At 41.8% G+C, this 23,123-nt stretch overlaps 1 protein-coding gene across 2 annotated transcripts in view; it reads right to left on the bottom strand.

The window, feature by feature from the left end:
* Positions 1-131: 131 nt before the first annotated feature.
* Positions 132-23,123, bottom strand: part of wls (Wnt ligand secretion mediator) — a 32,091-nt gene continuing 9,099 nt past the window's right edge. Inside the window, exons 2-12 of one of the 2 annotated variants that reach the window (XM_084057156.1) lie at positions 22,205-22,477; positions 13,741-13,865; positions 12,824-12,985; positions 12,464-12,600; positions 7,757-7,925; positions 7,431-7,528; positions 6,294-6,357; positions 4,592-4,735; positions 4,319-4,402; positions 3,967-4,135; positions 132-1,596 (exon numbers count right to left, since the gene is read on the bottom strand). In XM_084057156.1, coding sequence (XP_083913282.1) covers positions 1,487-1,596; positions 3,967-4,135; positions 4,319-4,402; positions 4,592-4,735; positions 6,294-6,357; positions 7,431-7,528; positions 7,757-7,925; positions 12,464-12,600; positions 12,824-12,985; positions 13,741-13,865; positions 22,205-22,477 — 1,535 coding nt within the window. In that variant the 3' untranslated portion in view covers positions 132-1,486. The remainder of the gene's footprint in view (positions 1,597-3,966; positions 4,136-4,318; positions 4,403-4,591; positions 4,736-6,293; positions 6,358-7,430; positions 7,529-7,756; positions 7,926-12,463; positions 12,601-12,823; positions 12,986-13,740; positions 13,866-22,204; positions 22,478-23,123) is intronic. The other variant, XM_084057157.1, reaches the window with a different exon arrangement.

Below are 23,123 nucleotides of genomic sequence, written 5' to 3'. Positions count from 1 at the left end.
ACCGCAGCGCGGCACTTCCGTGCTAGCAAACGCTAAAATGATACATGCTTTTACGTTTTTTAATGGGTTAAGGAACGGAAATATTGTCCATATGTTGAGTAAACAACACACAGTTCAGAAAACAAAAAGGATAGAGTAAAAGTTTTATTTAAATTACCATAAAAGCACAAAATAACTAACACCCATGTGTAATAGACTACAGTCGATTTCAAATCCTTGTTTTTTGTCCATGTACAGTGATACAGTGAAATATTTCATAAAGTTGAAAATAAGCACGTTATAAAAAATAGATTATCTATGTTGAAACATACATGAACGTACAGTATGCATTTACTATAATAACTAGGTGGTCTGTACATTTCTCCAAAATTTTAAGGAGGAACCCAACCACATTAAGAATGACAAACAGGACGATACCAATAGTAAACCAGTATTCTTCCCACGGTAGTGTAGAGCTGTGAGCACACAGAGAGTAGGGCAACATGGAGAAAACACCTTTATCTTGAGTTAAACCCAAATTAGTCAAATAACAGCCAATACAATCTTCTTGTCCATCTGTGTATGGGACATAAAGTATGTTTATCAAGAGGATATTCATACAAGGTTTCAAAGTACTTTGCACTTTATTTGTTACTACGACCAGATGGTATTCTTTACTCTCAAACAGTTTCCCCCATTCAGGAACAGCTTTTCCACATCCTGACCCTATTGCTTTTAAGAGAGGCGTCACGCAGTATATACAAAGACCAATCGTCCACATATCCGTTTTCAAACTTAAGAAAAAAATACAATAAATCATGAAATGACAGGACCTCAAGGAGCCATGTCGGACTCGACAGAGAGTTGTATTTCAAGCCTAGTTCAGACCCAAGATTTGCGACGAGAGGATACCGTCTTAATTCCTGTTACTTTGTATACTTTGTTGTACAACGTGTCGCGTGCATAAAATAGCCGACCTACAAGCTCACAACGCATGTCATGCGTTGCGAGCTTGTAGGACGACTATAATCGGCACGTGACAACGTCACATGATGGAGCATGCATTTAAGCATTAGAACGTTGCGGGAAAAAAACGCTGCCGTCTGAATTACCCTTTAGAGCAGATATCGTCTGAATTACCCTTTAGAGCAGATACTGGTGTAGAGGCCAGGGGCAGCAGAGGAAAAGGGCAGTTAACTGGGGAATTGGAACACAGAATACTGTAGATGCCTGATGCAGGGCTACGGATATGGTTCTCTGATGCCAAATGACTTTCCAGAATACAGTGTAGGGCAGAGGAGTTGGGGCAGTAGGTAGAAGCAGAGGGACCTCCAAAAGAGGGTGGTTATGTCTAATGCCTAATTTCTGCTTCGGTAAAAAAAAAGCGTAGCACAACATGTCGCTCGACAAAAACGGAATAACTTTTGCAGTTGAAATTGTGGTGTTTTTGTCAAACAACTTATCACAACGAAAGTTTTTCGCCGAAGCGTAAATTAGGCCCAAGGGTCTACTCCTGGGCTTCTTTGCCAGTCATCTTGTAGATCTCAGTGGGTCCGTCTACGTGGGTGATGGTCGTCGTGAGCTGGATGTCCTCTCCACTATTGGCTCCATTATCTCCTGCACAGAGACACATACGGTATACATCATCTACAATGTTACTTCAATTTGGACCAAAATGCGGTACTAAGAACCCAACAGCATACAGTAAGAACTGGAGCATTAATCTAACTCCAGTGTAAAAATGGACCTGTAAAAATAAAGAAATTAGGCATATGTATAATTTAAATTGGAAAGCTAAATCAATAAAATACCTGGGAGTACTAATCACCCAGGAAGCTGGAAGACTTTATGAAACAAATTACAATATAATAAATGATAAAATAAAGAGGGATGTGGCTAAATGGTCAACAATAATATTGGATTTCAGTTTAAGAATTTAAGTGGTTAAAATGAACCTTTTACCAAGGTTGCTGTATCCTTTCTTATCACTGCCAGTTAAAATACCAGTATCACAGTTTTCAGCTTGGGAGAAGTTGATTTCCAGGTTTATCTGGGCGGGAGCTAGACCCATGATGAAATGATTGGTGTATTGACGGGTGCATATAAACAAACACCTCAAATGATTGTTTCTAAATTGTATAGAGGATTGCAAAAGCAACATGGAAGAAATACACTGTATGTAAAATTGAAGTGCGAATCTGAATGTAATATTGAATTGTCTGAGAGTGATTGGCGTTCCATGTGTAAAAAGTTCTAAAATATGGAGGGAATTTGTGTGGAAGAATTTAATACGTTTTTTATTACACCAAAAATCTAACGTAAACAACTGGAAAAGCAGCAATATTGTTGGAGGCAGTGTGGACATTTGAACGCCAATCACTCACATATATTCTGGTCGTGTGAGACCAGACAGTCATTCTGGGACAGTGTTCTCCGGATTTTGGAGGAAGTAATGGGTTATAAGATAATTTGTGATCCCCGGATTTTATACCTCGGATTGACACCAGAGGACATAATAGGACATGAGGACATATACCTGTTCAACAAGAAAATGGCTGAAAACAGATCCTCCTAGAGAGGAAAATTGGTTAGGTATTATTGAAGAAATTTGTCGCATGGAAAAAATTACCTATAATCTGAGGACTAAAGCAGAGTTATTTGAAAAACGTGTCTACCCCCCCCCCCCCTTTTTAATTTTCATTCTCTGTAGTCTGAAAAATAAAAAAATATATATATGGACCCTTAAAATGTTAAATGAGGTATCATGGTACGTAGGACAGTGGAGTACAGTGATGCGCCTTGAAAATCCAATGGTTAAGCCTACAGTACAGTAGGTGCATGAATCACAGAAGGCCAAACAGAAAGAATCACAGAAGGCCAAACTGAAAAACAGTCTAGATGACAAACAAAGGATTTTTATTATACCAAAATGTCTTAAAGACACTATTTGGACATTCTCCCCTTTCTCGTAGTGCACAGATCTGAGCAGACCGGGTTTCAGTCACTATTTTATATGCAGGTGGACAGTCCTCCGAGTCAATGAAGCCAACTTTTCTCAAAGAGGAAGTCTCCTTCATTTAGGTGACCTTCTGACGATGATAAATAACAGCTCTGCTTGAAACAGAACCAAGACTAAGTGTCCAGATAAAGTAAATCCACTGGGACAGAGACAGGAGTGAAAAAACAAGGAATGGGGTTAAGAGGGAGACGGAGAGAAAGAATAGAGGCGGGAGTCTGGCTGGCATATCAAAGAAATCTCTCTATCTCTCTCCCTCCCTCTCTCACTGACGTCAGGAGATGGATGGTTTTCATTACTTTCCCTCCCTCTCTCTACCCCTCCTCTTCACTGTTCTCTACTATTCTTTGTGGAAGGAAGCCTGGTGTCCATTAGAAACACCCTCTTGGGCCAAAAGACCCTCCTTTCCTCTGGGAACCACAGACACACATTTCACACACGCATGTGCGTGCACACACACACATGTATAGGCTGAAGTAAATTCAAATGGGATGCTGACAAAAATGTGAGATGTTATGGTTAGGGTTGCATCCTAACCATAATCGTAACCATAAAATCTTTAATCTTTTTGTTTTTTTAAATGATGCTACCGACATCAGTCCATAACTTAGAATCGAGAGAATCCACCTGCATCGCCAGCAGGGGGCACTGATCTATCAAAAATGCTTCCATCCCTAGTCCAAAACTATTTGTACAAAACACTAGCTTTAACCACTGAAGCCCTAGTTCAGAAATAGCAGAAATATCATCACAATGTGACGCGTTGTGAGCTTGTAAATTGTGAAAAATGGCGCCTATAATGACATGCCCAAAATAGGGACACTTGGTTGAAAGTGGTTAACAATAAAACAAACAAAATAAACTATCATTAATTCAATTAAAAAACACAGGCACTACAAACAAATAATAATAAATACAAACAGTCCATAACGTCAGACAACAAACAGAGAGAAGAAAGATACTTAAGTTACCAATTATGCACTGACCACTGGACTGCTCATCTCCGTAGCGCTTGTGTGAGGGGGCATAGAGGAACATGATGGCAAAGACGTAGAGGTTCCACATGCCATAGATGCCAGTGAAGAAGGCGCTATTCACCTGGACAGTGTGATCCCCCCAGTGCCAGTGACCCTCATTCACCTGGATATAGACAGAGCACACAAGAGACATTATTATGCTGCTCATCAACATTTGACAGGCTGCTGGCCAACAGGCGATGTGCCTATATGTTGCACTGGTCTGGTGCAGTAATAAAAACATCTCAAAACAACAATCAAAATAAGATTGGTGGACAGAGAAAATGGAGGACATAAGCAGGCTGACCTGACTGATGATGAAGAAAATAACCGTCATGGCAGCGCAGAACAGAGTTACCAACATTAGGAATTTAAACCTGAAGATCAGACCCTTGGGGGACAAAAGGAGAAAGAGTTAGGTACAGTACAAAGTGACAAACTACTACACATGAGTGCATACAGTAGTATGATCCAGAACCGTTTTTTGAATGTTGTACAAGACATGACACAATTACACAGAGTACAGTCCAAACCCATCATGAGTATCTCTCAAACTGCCATAACAGACACAAACACACACCTCATAATGCAGGCGTCTAGCCTTGGACATGGCGGGCAGGGAGGTTCTCTTGCCACTGATGTTTCGGAATACTTGGAACACCATGAAACACAGGAAGAGGAAGTAGAGACAGGCACAGATCCCCGCCACAATGATGAAAGCCATCTGTAGCAACACGGCTCAGGGATACAACGTGTATACTGTGATGTTTTTGGATTTGTAGACATTTATTACATTCTCACCATGATATCAAGTTGCATGACTCAAGTGAAATAGTGTTTTAGGTTTTCATGCATAAAGGGCACCAGCCAATCGAGTCTACAGAAACCCACAGTGAAATAACCATGTGGATTGTGTAAAAGAATGATATGGACTAGTCATTTTGGCATTAAAAGGTCTGTAAATTATATGTTACATTTGGTAATTAACATATATCAACGCCTATGATTATGTTGTACTGTATTCATTTAGAACTGCAATAAATAAATAATGATGATTCATGTATAATGCTGAAGTCACATGTCTCGTTCCTAAAACTTTTAAAGGGTTAAAGCAATGGAAGGCCTGGACAGAGACTGGCAGACCTAATAAAGCTTTGATGACCCTGGTTACAGACACTGTCGTCAAATGTCTTATCTAACCACTCAAGAGTGTTCTGAGAGCTCAGCCATGTTTTCACTATGCCTGGATCCCAGAGACAGAGAGGGGAAGACGGTGGGAAAAGAAAAGACAGAGGGATAGAAAAAAAACAAAAGAGAGATTTCTGGCACTTTCTTTTGACAAGAAAGACGCACTGATGAATTTTGCATTATTCAGCCTGGCATGCTAAACAAGCATGCACACACTGTAGGGAATTTGATTTTTGAGGACCAGGAGTATTCACATCTGGCATCAATGAATTATTCCACTTTTTATTAGAAGTGGAATAATTTATGTTTGACACGTTTAGCTGAAGCTCTTATTAAGGACTTAAAACTACAGCAGGACTCACTGGTGACAGATAAGAAATGGGAAAGAAAAGAACACGTTAGGATGTGTGAATGCAAAGTTTTGATGCCATGTAAAAGAAATACTGTATTCCAACACAAGCAGGTGAGTATCAGGAATTTCAGGATCAGGATCCTAGCACAGCTAGGATCCTGATGAGGGTGCGAAAATATGACCACATCTCACCCATCCTCCGTTCACTTCACTGGCTCCCCATAGCCGCCAGGACCGAATACAAAATCTCCCTCCTCACACACCAGTGCATTTACGGTAATGCCCCCCCCTACCTCAAAGAACTTCTCAAACCAAAACCGGCCACGCGCAGCCTCCACTCTTCCAACACCAACCTTCTTCTCATCCCCGACACCAACCTCCGCACCATGGGCGACCGTGCCTTCTGTCACACAGCTCCTAGTTTGTGGAACGCTCTGCCTGATCACCTGAGAGCACCACAATCCACGGACGTTTTTAAAAACGGACTAAAAACCTACCTTTTTAACAAAGCTTTTAACTAATTTCTGGTTTTGTTTTCATGTTGTCTACCCTGTTTTGCCTAGTTTTATTTTGACCCTTTTTAGTTTCGCCAAGCTGGGTCCCCTGTAACTGTTTTATTGCTGTTTTTATGTCACGCTTTTAACCTGTAGCACTTTGACATTCGCAAGGATGTAAAGTGCGTTATAAATAAAATGCATTATTATCATTATTAGTAGAAACCATAAAATAATCTTAAGGATACAGCCAGCTCAGTTCCCACATCTGAGGCCCAGATACTGTAGAAGGGGTTTGTTAGCTGGACTCCCCTGGTGACAAAAAAAACAAAATAATTCTGTGTGTTGTCGGAGTTGAGAATTTCACAGCATTTTCAAAAGTCCATCAAAAAATAACATGGTGGAAAATTAAATATATGCAAGATGGAAAGATGAAACTATACATGGAAACACAAAGTATGCATATACAAATGTATACACATTTACCATCTTTAACAGCACTATAGCACAAGGTAGGTAAAAAAGAACATGACTAAGGCTCTAGTGTGAGGGTGGTAATGTTTATCAGAAGCGTAATTGAAGGGTTTGCAAGTTTGATACACAGCAGTTGTACTGGTGGAACTGATGACAAACTAAAAAGTTGGTTCTACGAAAAGGGACAAAACCAGCACAAGTTCCCCACACTAGCTTACACTGCATTTTGTATCTCCATTTTATTATCCATTCAGTCTATGTGATTCTCCAAATAAACGGGCTGAGGGACAATCTTTTTTTGCTGATAAGATATGACATATGACATTTTTGAGACACATCAGGAACTCCATGGTGAAGGTTTCAGCTCACAGTACAAGGAATCTCTGTGCTGGTGGGAGATTTTGTTAGTGCCTGCATGGAACTCGGGCATAACACTGCACTGAGTAGTTGTCAGCCAAGTGGCCAGTTTACTGCCCTTAAACTAGAGGCTTTAGAGCAAGGGTCTTCAACAGGGGGTCCGGGACCCCTAAGGGTTTACATTAACAACTTGAACCCTCACATCCCTTTTCTGAGGAGAACTTTAGCCAAAAATAGCAGATCTACAAGCTCTCAACGCCTCGCACTGCGAGGCGTTGTGAGCTTGTAGATCGGCTATTTTTGGCAAAGAGTTATAGGTGTAGAGGGAAAAAAGAGAAGAAAAAGTTTATCTGAAACACAATTTTATACAATATAGAGGGGGTCCCTGCTTCATCTCTATCTCAGCTAGGGGGTCCTTGGCCTGAAAACGTTGAAGACCCCTGCTTTAGAGTGAGTTTGAACATTCCATGGCAATCTAGCCAGTAGTTTTCATGTTATGTTGTTTGGGATCAAAGTGGAGGATGGATGGTTAAATATAAATAACTGTGCCTCACCTCTCACACATGTCAAAGATGAAGAGGCAGAAGGAGCCAAAGACAATGGGTCCGACCTGCTTCCAGTAGACTGAGAAACGGTTCCTTTCCGTCTGATCCTGACAGAAGGAATGACAGACAGACTCAGCATTCATAGAAATGATTAATAGATGAAAAAACACCCACATCCACACAAATAACTCAATGTATTATTAAGGCAGGGGTTTCAAACTACTGGCCCATGGGCCAGTTTCCAAAATGAGTTTGACAACCTTGCATTAGGTATGTGTGGGTTGTATAATATAAACAGTGTGTTGACTGGGGCCAGGACCGGTATTGTACAGTACCATGAGATGCTCTCCACAAAAGATGATCCAGAAGGAGAGCAGCATGGAGTAGAAGATGCCCTGCCTGATGTCTCCAAAAAGAAGCATCCAGGTCCAGTTGAAGCCCACGGAGAACCACTCCACCGGGATGTTGATAAAGGTCATGGAGATGCCCAGAGCAAAGATCACTCTGAAGAGAAGAAATACATTCTTCAGTTATAATTCAAAAATATAGTTACTGTTGTTAAAGGAGCACTTCACCCATTTTCAATCTTATCTTACAATAAATGCACAGGATCTCTGTACGTATGTCTGTCTGGTCTAGTCTTCATATAATTAGTCCTCACTAATGCTCCTCCTTATAAGATGGTACAATTTATGTTTATTCGCTGTGTCGCAGCATTGGGCTGCGACACAGTTCAGAACATTGCCTACTAAATACATCATTGATGGGGATTCCAAGCTAATATCTATCTATCTATCTATATATATACAATTTGAATCCTGCGCCATGTCGGTTGTCCGTATGCGACGCCAGTGTGACGGTGTGACGTAATCTGACATCACGCCAGTGTGACGTAATCTGACATCACGGTCATTGTATGTAGCCAGTGTGACGTAATCTGACATCACGCCAGTGATCACGCATGACATCACATCCTGCCTATAAATTCTAGGATGCCGTCAGATCGCACCAGTTCGACGGCTTCCATAGTGGGTTTTGGTCATTGGAGAGGTGATGCACGTCACCTCTTTCTGAAGTGGGTACTTTCAAAGCCTGCCGTGGATTTAGGAGAGCACAAAACTCTCTCTCACACTGTGAGGTGCCTGTAAGGTGGCACTGCAAAGTGAACGACGCGTCACGCTAGACGTTCGGGGCGCGTAGCGGCCCGAACTTCTAGTATATACACAATTTGAATCCTGCGCCATGTCGGTTGTCAGTATGTACGTATGTAGCCAGTGTGACGTAATCTGACATCACGCCAGTGTGACGTAATCTCACGACAGCATGACATCACGCATGACATCACATCCTACCTATAAATTCTAGGATGCCGTCAGATCGCACCAGTTCGACGGCTTCCATAGTGGGTTTTGGTCATTGGAGAGGTGATGCACGTCACCTTTCTGAAGTGGGTACTTTCAAAGCCTGCCGTGGATTTAGGAGAGCACAAAACTCTCTCTCACACTGTGAGGTGCCTGTAAGGTGGCACTGCAAAGTGAACGACGCGTCACGCTAGACGTTCGGGCCGCATAGCGGCCCGAACTTCTAGTAAACTACAACCTCTCTCTCCCTGGAAGGTTAGCATGCTGAAATAGAAGCATCATTGATGGGGATTCCAATCTAATATAGACTACAACCTTTCTCTTCCTGGAAGGTTAGCATACTGTAATAGAAGCCTAATAAAACAAACGTTTTTAATTTTGTTTGAAATTATTGGAGCTTGTACGGAAAACAATTTCACCCACTCTTTTACACTTGCAAAGTGACAATAAACCTTTATTGAAAGTAATTGGTAAACTATAGCCACAAATTTCCGCACAGCAGCAAGGACTCAAGGGAGTGCCAAGGGTGGCCGTGTCCGAGTAGTTTGGATATCCAGTTGTCCAGAACCGCTGATCCAACCAATATGCCCATGTATGGGCATTCCAATATATGGGCAATATAATGATGACATCCAGGGGTGCAATGCTCACTGGATGGCCTTGCACGCCGTGCCGGAACCTATTTGACCAGGAGCACACGCAGGCACACGCATAGATTTAAAACTACTTTAAATTCGCACCTCAACAAAGTTTTCAAAGTCTCCCGACTCACACCTAGCGAATTAACATAGGAATAAGCCTAGATGCATATCAATTGTCCATTGTGTGACTTGCAGTGTAGGTGTTAAGCGACGTGCCCGTCACGTCATTGAAATAAGAGTGCAAGAACATACCAAATGAGCATTGCATGCCTTATGACATCAGGGATCTCCATATATGGGCATAAAGGGACACAGGTAGACAGACAGAATATCTCCATATATGGGGACAAAAGGGACACAGACAGACAGGTGCAACGGGTACTCTGACAAAGCTCTCAACACTATGACTCTGACATATTGGTTGGATCGGCAGTGTGACGTAGGTGTGAGGGCTGCGTAGCGGCCCGAACCTCTAGTTGTAGAAAAATACAGAATCAATAGCCATTGTAGTATTAGTACGGCAGCATCAGCAACTTGTTTCAGGTGTTCAACAAAGCAAAATAGATGACTCAACAAGCTGCAAAAGCAGAGTTAACAAATCAAAGAATAATACAAGGTAAAGTTATTAAAAAACAAAGCGTGGTAAAACATTGGCAGATCTCCACCTTACATGCAGGGCTTGTTTAGACAAGGCTTTTAAAAGTCTTGCAGGTCTGGGACATGGCTAAATCTGTGTCTAATGAAAGTGGACCACTTCAGTCCTAAGACATTGCCTATGTATTAGATTATCTAGTCAGACAAATAGTGCAGTTTGTTCCCAATAACCTGTCTAACTAACCGACACACTCTAACCTCTAGAGAGTCTAGACAACAAATCAACCTATGTGGACTGGAGACAGACAGAACAGGGCCTCTTTCTCTCCAAGGTCTGCAGCAGGTCTCTGCATGCCAGGACTAGATGAAAGGCTAATCATAAAATAGGGGAGGAACAGTGGTAACAGTGGCTGAGGACAGTGAGTGAGTGTGTGTGTGTGTGGAGGGGGGAAATCAAGCAACAAGAAATAAAAGACGTACAGGAGGTAAATGTTTCGCAAGTTTGTTAAATGCAAACAGAGTTAAAGAGTACAGGAAACGTGTACAAGGCAGGTTCTAGTAGAAGTACAGATTGCGTTCTAAGAGAATAGTTCTGGCATGTGGTACTGAGCGCACAGAGTGAGACAACATTGAGTTGGTATGCAGGGAATGTCCCGAGCACAGACAACACACAGGAGAACTTAGGCCTGTGTGTGTGTGTGTGTGTGTGTGTGTGTGTGTGTGTGTGTGTGTGTGTGTGTGTGTGTGTGTGTGTGTGTGTGTGTGTGTGTTCTTATACTTCTACTGCCTTGTTGTGAGGACTGTAGGTCCTCAAAAATAAGAAACATACAATGCGTTTAAAATAATACCCCACCCGAGAATTATGAATGTTTTACGCGTCTTAAAAAGGGCGGTTGCTAACAAGTGGCAAAGTGAAACTAGAGACGTTGTCGGGGACATTACACGTCATCACTCCCAATACACAAGCATTCGTGGTGATGACGTTCAAGATATGAAACCATGGTTTAACTAAATCAGAACACTGAGGTCTAGGAACAGTGACACTCAGTCCACTGACTTGCTTTGTAGCAGGAATTATGTCACCTTGGTCCATTTCCCCCAAAGGGGAGCAAACAAGGACAGAGGCTGTGAAAAGCATCCCCTCTCATCTGTTTTCAGCAGTTCTCAAAACTTTCCCCATCGTGATGGCTCTATAGACTACTAGGACAAGTACAGGTGACAACACTGGCAATGCTTTTACAGCATGAAAAAATCATCTGCTGTCTACAAATAGGTTACAAATGGCACATCCTGAAAGCATGCTGATCATCTGGGAATGCGAGCTGTGAGCCAGACCAGGCAGAGTGAAGGAGAGACTTAGTACGTGCGTGTGCGTGTGTGTGTGTGTGTGTGTGTGTGTGTGTGTGTGTGTGTGTGTGTGTGTGTGTGTGTGTGTGTGTGTGTGTGTGTGTGTGTGTGTGTGTGTGTATACATAGGATGTGTCCGTTGAGTGCTAGCTAGCAGATTGTGTAATGCATTTCATGCTTGGCCAGGCCTTCCTGTGGCGCTGAACGCAGCCTCAAACTGGTCCGTCTTCCCAGCACAGTAGGGGGCTAGACAAACAGCAGGCTCTACGAGGTTCAAGTTCCACAGCACAGCATTCTAACACACTGCTTCAGCCCACACAAACCTGTCTTTGCTCCCCACAGTGTTCCCGGGCAGGGAATTTATATAAATGTCTGGAAAGTTCAGGAGTGATATTTTGAACTTTACTATCGTTAAATAAAAGTAGATTTAAAAAAAGATCCAGGTAAAAGGTATGAGATCCTGGCTGAACACCATAGCCCTGGTGTCAATGACTTCCAGCACGTTGAGTTGGCTTGACCTACCGTAGATGTATACTTCATCCATAGTTAATATGAAGGAATATAATTTCACTTGTAGGTGTGCTGAGACGGAGCCCAGTGGTCTCCTAGCCGGGGTTATTTTTTACATGCATCATTTATATCCATCATCCTTTCCCATCACTTTTAAGAAATCACTGAATTGACTTGGACAGAAGACCCACAGGGAGCTAAATATATTATTTTGGTGACTTACCGGTATGTTCCTTTACACCCAGTGGGTATGCCCACACCCACTGCTGTAGGCTGGCTGCCTGTCACTGTACATACAGAATATCAGCTTCATATATCCACTGTCAAAATTCTGTACATTTTCATGTGTACAGAATATACGTACATTCATGGATGATAGATGTTTTCATATTACTGATATATTGTACACTATGTACTTGGGGTTTGACAGTATGGAAGTTTTAGTACCATGGTGAAAAAACAATGTTGGGTCGGTGGTTAATAACCAGCATCAAAAAATAGGAGGGTTATCTTGGGAAACATTTGAATCCTGTCCTGTTGTGATAAAAAAAAAAGATTGTGATAATCACTGTAAAGATGAGGGCACTTACTTTTCCAGCAATACCGGAGGTCTGGTCATGAGGGTGATACGTCTCCAGTACCAGATCATGATGATGAGGATGCTGGGGGTGAGGAAGGTCTTCATGGCAAACCACACCTTGGTGAAGCCTCCATTCTGGTGGATGCCCTGTAAGTAGAGACGGGAGCGCCATCAGCACTGACTGCTACAGCACCTGGATTTTTGTATATATGTGGGTCAACAGAGCCTACATCCTCAGATATACATTTACGGCCAATTTGAAGCAAATGTTCAAACAGTTAGCACTTTGAATAGTTTACAATCACTATAAAACTGGTTTACATTTCTTGTTCAAACACATCCGTCTCAACATGCAGCCAGACCAACTTACAACCAATCGGATATCCTTGATCTCTCCAATGCCCACATTGATCTTCTTGCGTTCGTTGACTGGCAGCCGGATGTTAAGGAGGTAATACTTATGGGCCACGCTGCCAACCTCCATGAAAGGCAGCAGATCACACTCGTAGTACCGGCCCTCGTTCTCATAGGTCTAAACAAAAACACATCATTTTTAATAGAGTTTTCAAAACGTTGTTATTCCTTCTACTGCTGTAATCTAACTTCATATGGGAGGAGCTACCTTAATTTAGGTCTCTATTCTAGTAACTCTTAAAGCTACTGGGTTTAGTCTGCTGTTATTAACCCATTATGACCAGGAAAGCCTAGAATTTAAGACTTTTCTTAAATGTTTTGAAAAACAATTAGAACATTTTAAGATAGGTTGGGATTTAGAAGGCGTTTTTAAAATCAGCCTCAGTTCTAAATGGATTAAACATCTGTGAATGTGCTCCACTGTATCCTAATACAATAGTTTGTATGATATCTTGAAGAAAGAAGCACTATTTCTATGGCGTGCTCCAACTTAAGGAGGCAATCCATCTAGACGGGGGTCTGTCTGTGTGTCCGTCTGTGTGTCTGTCCGTGGCTAATCTCAAATGATCTACATTTTTTTTCTGGTAACATTTTAGATTATTATGACTTTTCACATCACTTCAAAATAAGGTGTTCAATGAAAAATGGGTAAAGTGGCTGAACCCAACAAAACATTAACAGCAATATTGGATAAATAGAAGGGGAAAGTAAGATGATTATGCTGTTACGTGTGTATGGTGTGTAGCCTCTAATACCGTAAAAAATAATTTAAAAAAAACATCCAACAGCGGGCAAAGGTGACAGCCGAGTGAGTGTCGGTGCCGAGCGGTGCAATGGCGCTGGCCATGGTTTAAATAAGCATGATTGTCCTACCTTGGCGGTAGTGAAGTTGCAGTTGAGCTTCCTCAGCTCTTTAGAATGAGCCATCTCTGTCCACTCGCCCAGTGTGTCATCTCTGTAGGCCAAACCCACGTCAATGGTGACCATCGCTCCCTCCTCTGGACAGGAATGGGCAAACATTATTATAATTAACTATTGTACACATATTTCTTTAAATACTCAAGAGCTGTCATGAGCATGATTCAGACTTGTGTGCTTGTGCCATTACTTGCAAGTTGTGTAATTGAAATTGTGTGCTTTAGAGCCGTTATTGTCTCCACCAGGCCGAGACAATGTTTTCGCCCTCGTCCGTATGTATGTGCTTGTGTATGTGTTTGTCTGTCTGTGAACAGCTTATCTCCAGCACCGCTGGACCGATCAGTGTGAAACTGTGCACGCACACTATGGAGGCCAGAGCAGAACCTCTACCCCACCAGGAGGTCGATTTTTGCTAAACACATTCTTTGCTACTATTCCTACAGATTTTGCTCAAATTTTGTCCTCATGTAGTCATGAGATCAAGACCTACGTGTCAGATTTCTCATATTCCAGTCTAATTGGCTTTGATTGCCTTCCAAACTTTGCAGGAGTGGCTAGTTTTGCACAAAATGCCACAAATCATGAATGCAGCTCCCAATTGCAGTGAAACTTTGCACGCACACTCACAGAAAAACCAAGGAACAATCTCCACCCCACATTTTTCAAATCGGCCTCATGATGGTGCTACAACAGCCCACTTAACGTTTTGGCGATTAACTCTTAAACCGTAGCTCATACTATTTTTTTATTTTATTTTCCTGGATTCCTTGCCCACCATTTTGCATTTTCTTCAAAACACACATTTTGCTCCTACTCATTCAGATTTTGTCCAAAACTCACACAAAAAGGTACACGTTATCTCTGGGGTCATGTGATCAAGATGTATAAGATGTATAATTTTTCAGATCCCATTCCAAGTGGCTATGACCAACGTTTGGCCGTTTCTGGCCAGTCGGAGACCTGTGCTCCGAGGAGCACACTTTTCTAGTTACAGAGGGGAAACTATCAGTAGCAAAGCAGCGAACTAACAGTATGTTTTGATGTTTTCAGAATGGCTAGCTACGTGTATCAGTATAATCAGCCAATACTTTTAAATCACTCTTTCATACTTCACTCTTAGGTCATCAAGAGACTTTTATGGCCTCTGCACACTTTTAGAGACTTTACTTTTTGCATACATGTACTCTCATTATGAAAGTACAGGCTAGTCAAAGACATGAGCGGTCCTGTCCTCAAAGTACTTACAGTACATTATATCATATCATATCATTTATATTTGCAGTTTTCAGAACAGAATGCAAAATGGGAGAATAGAAAATGTGAAGACTATGCACTTTAATCATCATGTCATCTAACTGGCAGTGCTCAAGACGGCCTAATTTTCTGCCTAAATCATAACCAATCAAATTCTTCATTCACACCGGTCAACTCTTCAGAGCATAATACTGTTAGTTGTGTTATCAATCCTATGATGGGATGAAATAAGGCCTTGGTGAAAGACAAGCTGACACACATGGTCTTTTGAGCCAAAGGCTCTGAAAGCTCTGAAAGTGGTTATGTCAAAACAGCTGCAGCTAATTAAAACTTCCCATTGTGAAGTGTCAGTAGAAGTTATAAATAGTGTTTAAAATGACAAAGAATTTGGATATTCTAATGATGCAAGAACTAAACTTGCATTGTTTCTATTAAATTTACCAAACAATCAAGTTGGTCTTGGATATGACAACTCCCACATGAATCCAGTACTATAATTGATTGAGCATAGATTTCAACGATTATAAAAGGTCCTATGCTTCCCACTGTGTGACCCAAATCTAGGTTATGTCTATTTATGTAAACTTAAGCATGGCCTGGAATTTGCATAAAACAGACCACCCCGGTAAAACGAATGAAAGGACACGAAGCCATTAAAAACAACATATTTAGATCATGTTACAAAGGCAAGTGTCCCCTCTCTAGCCTTCCAGAAAGCTGTTGTACTGTTATGAAACAAGCTAGAGTGAAGAGAAAGGAACCCAATGGCCTGAACAACCCAAAAGAGGGGGGGGGGGGTGGGAGAGAAGAGAAAAGGCATAGGGGAACAGAAAGACGGTTATTGGCAGTGGTCTGTCTCCGTGACCCCCTCCCCTCAACACCTCTCTGTTCGAGGTAACGTTGCCAAGAACCCCTGAATGTCAGCTTACCGCGTAAAAACATTCCACCTCAGTCCAGCGGCCATCGCCACGGAAACTAAGCCTTCTCAACAGCTGTGTTATTGCTGGAGCCATGCCAGGGGGATGCTTGGCGTTTGGGTGGAGCAAGGCAGGTGGGTGGAGCAGTTATTAAGGGGCAACTCTTGTCTTGGATCGAACCACAATGGAAACAAGTCCCCAGGACGTTTTGTGTTATCCTTTTAGCCTAAATGTCTGACTATACCTTGTGCCGTTTACATTTCTGACAAATAAAGTATTCAATCAATCAAAACACAGATATGCCAAAGGTGTTTTGAGGAATTTGCGGGGCATGCTTCACTGGTCATATGACTGCAGTGCAGAACAGAATCCACCTTACTTACAAAATTCTACTTTTACTTTAATTGTTTATTTAGACGGATGACGATGAATGATGTAAAGTAAATACACTGGACGTTTGGTAACAACCATTTCGTCTGGTGTTCTGGCCACAATGGAGACAAACAAGCAGGCCTGACGCCATTCTGCTGGTTCTGGAGGGCGAGACATTTTGGTTTAATTGCTTACCTCAGTGAGATTTGAATGTGGACACAGGGTCTGAACGTTTAGCTCCGTCAATACACTGCTGGCGCTCGTCTCATAAATAAAATAAAATAAACAGCTACAAATCACCTACATCTGGCTTCAATCATTCTGGACAATACTGCCTTGGGCATCCATTTGCACTACCACTGATCGTGCTTCAGCAGAGCAAAACCTTAAAGATCTTGACAGATAGAAGATCTTGACGTGAACGTCATTGACGCTGACGTCAATAATGCGCGTCAAGTGAGGCCATTTGTTCACCATAATTGCACCACAATAATTTATCATTTTAGCCACACTGCACCAACCCAAATGGAACAAGGGAGGTATCGTAACACAAGCGCGCGCACACACACACACACACACACACACACACAGCACTATTCAATTCGGTTTGCTTTGGTGTCTGTACTTCAAATGGCAAAGCTGAGCTCTTGTACTTGTACGTCGTTCTCATTCATATTTTTGCTGTGTAATGCACTGACATCACGACAACCATCAAAGGGGCATCGTTTTCATGCGATTAATTCGCCCAATTTCTAAATGATGTTTGTTTCATGAGTACATGCACACAGAACTCAATAATTTATTTATTTAAAGCAATTCTTATTTGGAATGAAGCTGATTTTTTTCGCAAATAAAATCATCAACCTGTATGAATGAGGCATCAACTATATGAATAGTTGATGCTAATTTTCAGATAGTTTATTCGTCACACTCCCGGTGTGTAACAACCTACGTGCAAAGGAAGATGGGCTATAGCAGTTCCAGAGATAAATCTTTTATTTTTCAGGATCTGTGCAGACCTTCATCTATTTACTAAACCAAACTGGGTTACACTTGCTATGCATCCCATGTATAATGCTTTATAAAAATTCTTATAATCTGCTTATACCACTTTATACTTGGAACTCATAAAAACTCAATGCATTACGACAATCATTAACACATTAGAAAGCATTTTATGATTACTTTAAAAAGGTCAAAGAGAAAACCAATGTTATTAGCTTTCAACAATTGTAATTATGGTTATAAGCACTCATAACACATTATAGAGCCTTTTATAAGGTCAAGTATCATAATACTTCATATTTTTTTATTTTGGCCAGGATCATGGTTTTATTATAATTCTCATAGTTGTAATACATTATAATAATTGCATAATGTATCATAATCACTGTTATAATGCATTATAGTGCGATTATAAGTAGTCATGAAACGTAACTTTTCTGCACAGGGTCAACTGTCTCTCCTTCCCTACCCTGCTTCTGACACCTGTCTACACAGCAATGAGGCACTAGAAATTATCTTTGCTCTGTCCTTGACTCAAAAACCATCACTATCATTGTCATTGGTTAAACAATGAAAACAACAAATAATGTGCATGATTCAGAGGGAATCAATGTCCATCAGGCAGCCACACAGCAGCATGTGTTCTTTATGCATTCCCCAAACCTCACACCAGACTCAATCTTTCAACTGTGTGTCCAACCCTTTTAGTTTGGACAGTTTAACAACAACAACCTGGAATAGAATAGACAAAAGAACAACAACAACAACACTTTAACTCTGGCATTCAAATTTCAGGCATATCATTATAAGCCAAAAGAATACATTTTAAAAAAGTTTAAAATGGCCAAATATTTTGTAAATAGCAGATATGCACGCTCACTCACAACACATTGTGAGCTTGTAGATTGGCTATTTTCTAAATCATTTAGAATTGTTTTGTGGTCAATTGATTTTTTGATAGAACTGAAATTAACCACATCGGGTGCTGGACATGTAACCTAACCACTCAGCTTCTTCTACTGAATTAAAAAATTTGAGCATGTTCTGTTGCTAGAACTCATGAGAGCAGGCCTCTGACAGTCTCAGCTACAGAGGGCTCAGACTGTGAGTGTGAAGGACCGGGCAGCTGGACCGCTATGTGGTTCAGGGTGAATCACTGACTAGTCTGTCTGGCAGCCAGGCCAGGCAGCAACAGCAGTAAACAACCCACAAATCCCCCCCCACCCAAACTACATCCGCTGAGCTAACTAATGACACAGATGACTGGGCTACCATTAGAATGGGACTGTTTAGACGAGTTATGTCAGCATGTTTGGGTCATGTGTAAACGTATGCGTCACAAATTTACTTTGATCTCTTGTTGTGTAATGTAGGTTCACTGAACATGTCTTTAATGGCACAATACAGATGTGCATCAAGGCTTTCAAGCAGTCATTAGCCTACAAATGTGGTTTCTTTGATCCGCCATGTAGCTCTGCAACAACCCTGTTGTATTACTCTTCAAATCTCAAGATGCAGCACAGATACGTGCATGTCTACCTGAAGACTTCCCACCGTCTTGGAGTGTTGTAAGGGCACTTTCCCAGTCCGTCGCAGTGTGTCAATCCCTCATCGTTCATTAGTTCTTTATACTCCTTGCTAATCCCTCCTTTCATGATGACCCCCAGACCAAACTGCCATGGCGCCAAGCTTCACAGACACTCATCTTACTTCCTCCCAGTCCTCTCATCCATACGTTCAAATACACACAAAAACAACATGAAAATGGACTCTTAAGGGTAAACTCAGAGTTAAGTTAACACCAAGAGGGTTTTGTTGTGTATACTCTACTCACATGACTGCAGGTTCCCTCATGGCAAAATAAATGTCATGTTTTAACCATCTAACCCCTATATACTTAGTTGACCGGGGTCCCCCAGGGCTATATACCAGGTCTGCTCATTTTGTCCCTTCGACCCAAATCTCTTCGCTGTAAATACCCAAGCTCAGAACGCGTTGTGATGTCTATTTTCACCCCAGAATAGTGACGCTAGGGTTCATTCAATGAGGCTGTGTCTCTGGACAAAAACGCACCAATGGTAAAAGTAAACCTCAGCATTCTATCTGCACTCAGGCATTGATAGGACATTCCCTGTGCCACGCCAAAGTCAACGGTGACACATTACATCCATACAGCCAAGCGTAAGGCTGACTGATCTGGCATCTCATTCAAACAGAGACAGGAGTCTGCAGGCTGAGGAAACATGTCTTCAAAATGTTTCCTAATGGATGCAAAGAAAAAAGCATGACAAACAATACAGCACATGGCCTCATTGTCATGTTATTCCACTGTCTGTCTGACCTAAAGAAAATGAACCAAAACCTGCATCTGAAGGTGTGCGTTTTAACACATTGTGCTTCTGTGACGGTGGAATGGGGGAATTGCATTGGTCAGAAGCCATCAGCTTCTAAGAAATCAGCTGCCAGTTCGAGACAGGTCCCAGTAAAAACAAGTCCCCCTGCCTTTAATGGGGGGCAAATCAAACTCTGTTCACCAATCCCAGAGGGTCCGTATCACTGCAGAGACATCACAGCAGGACATCCATCATTGTTAGCCGCCTCTCTCTGTGTAAAAGAAATCCAATCTAGTGCGAGAGGAGGGAGAAAAGAGACACATTCCTGCGGGTTCCTGATGCATTCCCCACAACAGGCTAAACTGAAACCAGACAATAGCCGGCTATAATGCCTACGAGGGGGCAGACATATTTGAAACATATCAGGAGTGTTAGTGGCAGTACAATGACTTCATGCTTGAATTTACGACGACTGTGTGTCTGTGTGTGTGTGTGTGTGTGTGTGTGTGTGTGTGTGTGTGTGTGTGTGTGTGTGTGTGTGTGTGTGTGTGTGTGTGTGTGTGTGTGTGTGTGTGCACGCGTGCCTGAGTGCATGTGAAAATGACAAAGGACTTGAATATTTCAGGGATTTGCCAAAGCCCAAGTTCCATTGAGACACAGCCAAGTGCTGCAGGGTTGTACAAAGTGATAAGCACAACACAAGCATGAGATAGATTTAAAAAGAATTGCACAAGATTTACTCACACTGACAGAAACATTGCAAACAAAACACAACATGTACAGAACTAACACCTGGAACGGAATAAGAAATTACCGAGATACGAATACAACCAACTCAAAGTCCTAGTTGGTCAGTAACACTCTTCTAGCTGTGCTATTATTTGCCTTTACCCACTTAATTACTGCATCTACAGATGATTTATGAAAAATCTCATTGTATAAATATTTTGTGAAAGCACCCCAGAATATCAGCACAACATTCTACTGCCCATATCACCCAGTTCCAGCAGTGTTTTCAAAAAGGATGTAGACCTAATGGCGGTTCTACTGTATGGTACCCGGTTCAACTTGTCTCTCTACTCCACTAGCTTTACTTCCTTTTCCACTGCAGATACTGTAGGACCCCCTCAGTCTAGCTGATTAACATATTCATGAATTCACAAAATGTGAAAATGATATTCTACAAAAAATGTATGTATATTCATTACTTCCATGGTCTACTGGCAGTGTCCAATGGTTTGCAATATTAGTCACAGACAGTACGTACAATGTACAATTTAGGCATTTAGCAGACACTTAATCCAGAGCGATTTAGAGTAAGCAGGAGGTAATACATCAAATGCATAGAAATAGTAATCTAGGATCATACTGTAGGTAAACCAAGAACTATCATTGTCTAAAGTATAATATAAAAATAAATACAAATAGTCAATAATCTGTACATTGAAACTCACTATGGATGTCAGGTCTACAAATGAACCTGGCATCTGTCTACATGACATGCTATCTAAACAACATTTTAGCCTTTGCATAAGCCTGCAAGGTCGTCAAGACAAAGGCAAGTGCTACAGGCTATGGTGGAGTCTGAAGAGGTGAGTCTTTTAAGTTACGGCAGAATATTGGGAGTGAGTCTGCAGTTCTAACTACAATAGGGAGTTCATTCCACAGTTAGGGAGCCATGGTGGAGTCTGAAGAGGTGAGTCTTTAAGGTTACGGCAGAAGATTGGGAGTGAGTCTGCAGTTCTAACTACAATGTTCATTCCACAGTTAAGGAATGAAAAGAGTCTGGGACGTGTGGAGCGTTGTCCCGGATGTTTTAGGGAAGGTTCTGACAGCTTCCCTGTGTTAGCTGATCTGAATGAGCGGGAGGGAGTTGTAGGGTTGGATCAGATATGGGGGAGCCATATAGTACTGTACCTCTGGTTGCTTTGTAGGCTAACATCAGTGTTTTGTACTCTGTGCGGGCAGTCACCGGAGCCAACGGAGGGAGCGGAGAAGGGGGGAGACATGTGAAAATTTTGGCTGGTTGAAGACCAAGCGTGCTGCGGCATTCTGGATCATTTGGAGGGGCTTAAGTGCACATGCCAGGCCAGTAAGGAGCGACTTACAGTAGTCAAGTTTTTATATGACTGATGTCTGAACGATAAGGAGCTGGGTTAAGTGACCGCTGCAATGTGTGCCTTACAGAGGAATCGAGCCTGTACCATGCAGTGGAAAAGCGGAATAAGTCGACAATCACAATAAGTTTTGTCCTCATACCTTATGTTACAGATCTATACAGATATGCGAAAGACCCAACTAAGAACAAAGCAGTGTAATTGTACTCAGAAATATCTTGAAGATAATGCCTTGCAAGAGAGAGAGTGGCAATTAAACACTTGGTTTTCAAACTGAGATAGATTACGTCTATTATTAGTGACTGAGCACACTCACATCTAGTACTTGATGGCCAAGTACTACATTTCACACAGATACCCTATGTTTGTGCATCTTGAAAGCATCAGAGCAAAAAAAATGTAAAAGCACAAAAACACTCACCTATCTGATTGTACATCTTAAAGGCGATGTCAAACTGCAGGATGACGAGCATGAACTGGAACCAGGGGCTCATTTCTTTATTGGGCAGAGGGATGTGGACCGCAAACACAATGTTGTTGGCCTCGATTTTCTTGGCCATAGCTTCGTCAAATGTTCGGATCTTGTCGCACTGGTTGGGGCCCCATGGCATGAACCATTTGGTGCTCTGGTGATGCTTCACTGTGTCCACGCATTTGGTGGCCAGGTAGTGGACCGCCGTGGTGGGGCTGGGAGCTGGTAAGGAGGACAGGGGAAAAAAGAGGGATGGAAGGAGAAATATTAAAACTTGATTGTTGTATTGGGATGTTGGCGGCGCCACCTGCCAGGATGTCAAATAAATGTCCTGTGAGGAGCAATAATCCATCATGAGCCCTTGCCATTTTCCATTTAAACAAGAATTCTTGGAGACAAAAATCATAAACGTAATGATGAACTATTGTCTTCCCAAATATCAGCAGCAAATAACTGGTGTTTTTTTTCCAACAAAATCCAGTGAATACTTTCAACAATAGAAGATGCCTCACGGAGAGACTCGCTCACTTTGAAGTAATCCGAGGGAAATTCCAGCACCCATTACACAGTGCGTACTCACAAAGATTTATGAGATTGGTGTCTGTTATTCTCCAGTCCTAGGATATCACTGGTTCTTGGGAGACGATCAATCATTATCATGTAAACAGAATTGCTTAGGCCTCCCGGACAGAAGACCCCGAGGTAAAGATGTGAATAGGAACACGGAGGAGATTGAATGTCTTATGAATAAACAAAACAAACCTGACATAGTATGATGGTAGGGCATTTACAACAAACCATACTGATATAGAACCTTTTTTTAGCTTGTTAAGCAAGCCTCTTAAAAACACTACAACATGGCAATCAA

The sequence above is a fragment of the Gymnoscopelus microlampas genome (genome assembly GCF_963454915.1).
Source record: "Gymnoscopelus microlampas genome assembly, chromosome: 5".
Lineage (NCBI taxonomy): Eukaryota > Metazoa > Chordata > Actinopteri > Myctophiformes > Myctophidae > Gymnoscopelus > Gymnoscopelus microlampas.
The sequence above is the reverse complement of the archived record's forward strand: the minus strand, read 5'-3'. Positions and strand labels throughout refer to the sequence as shown.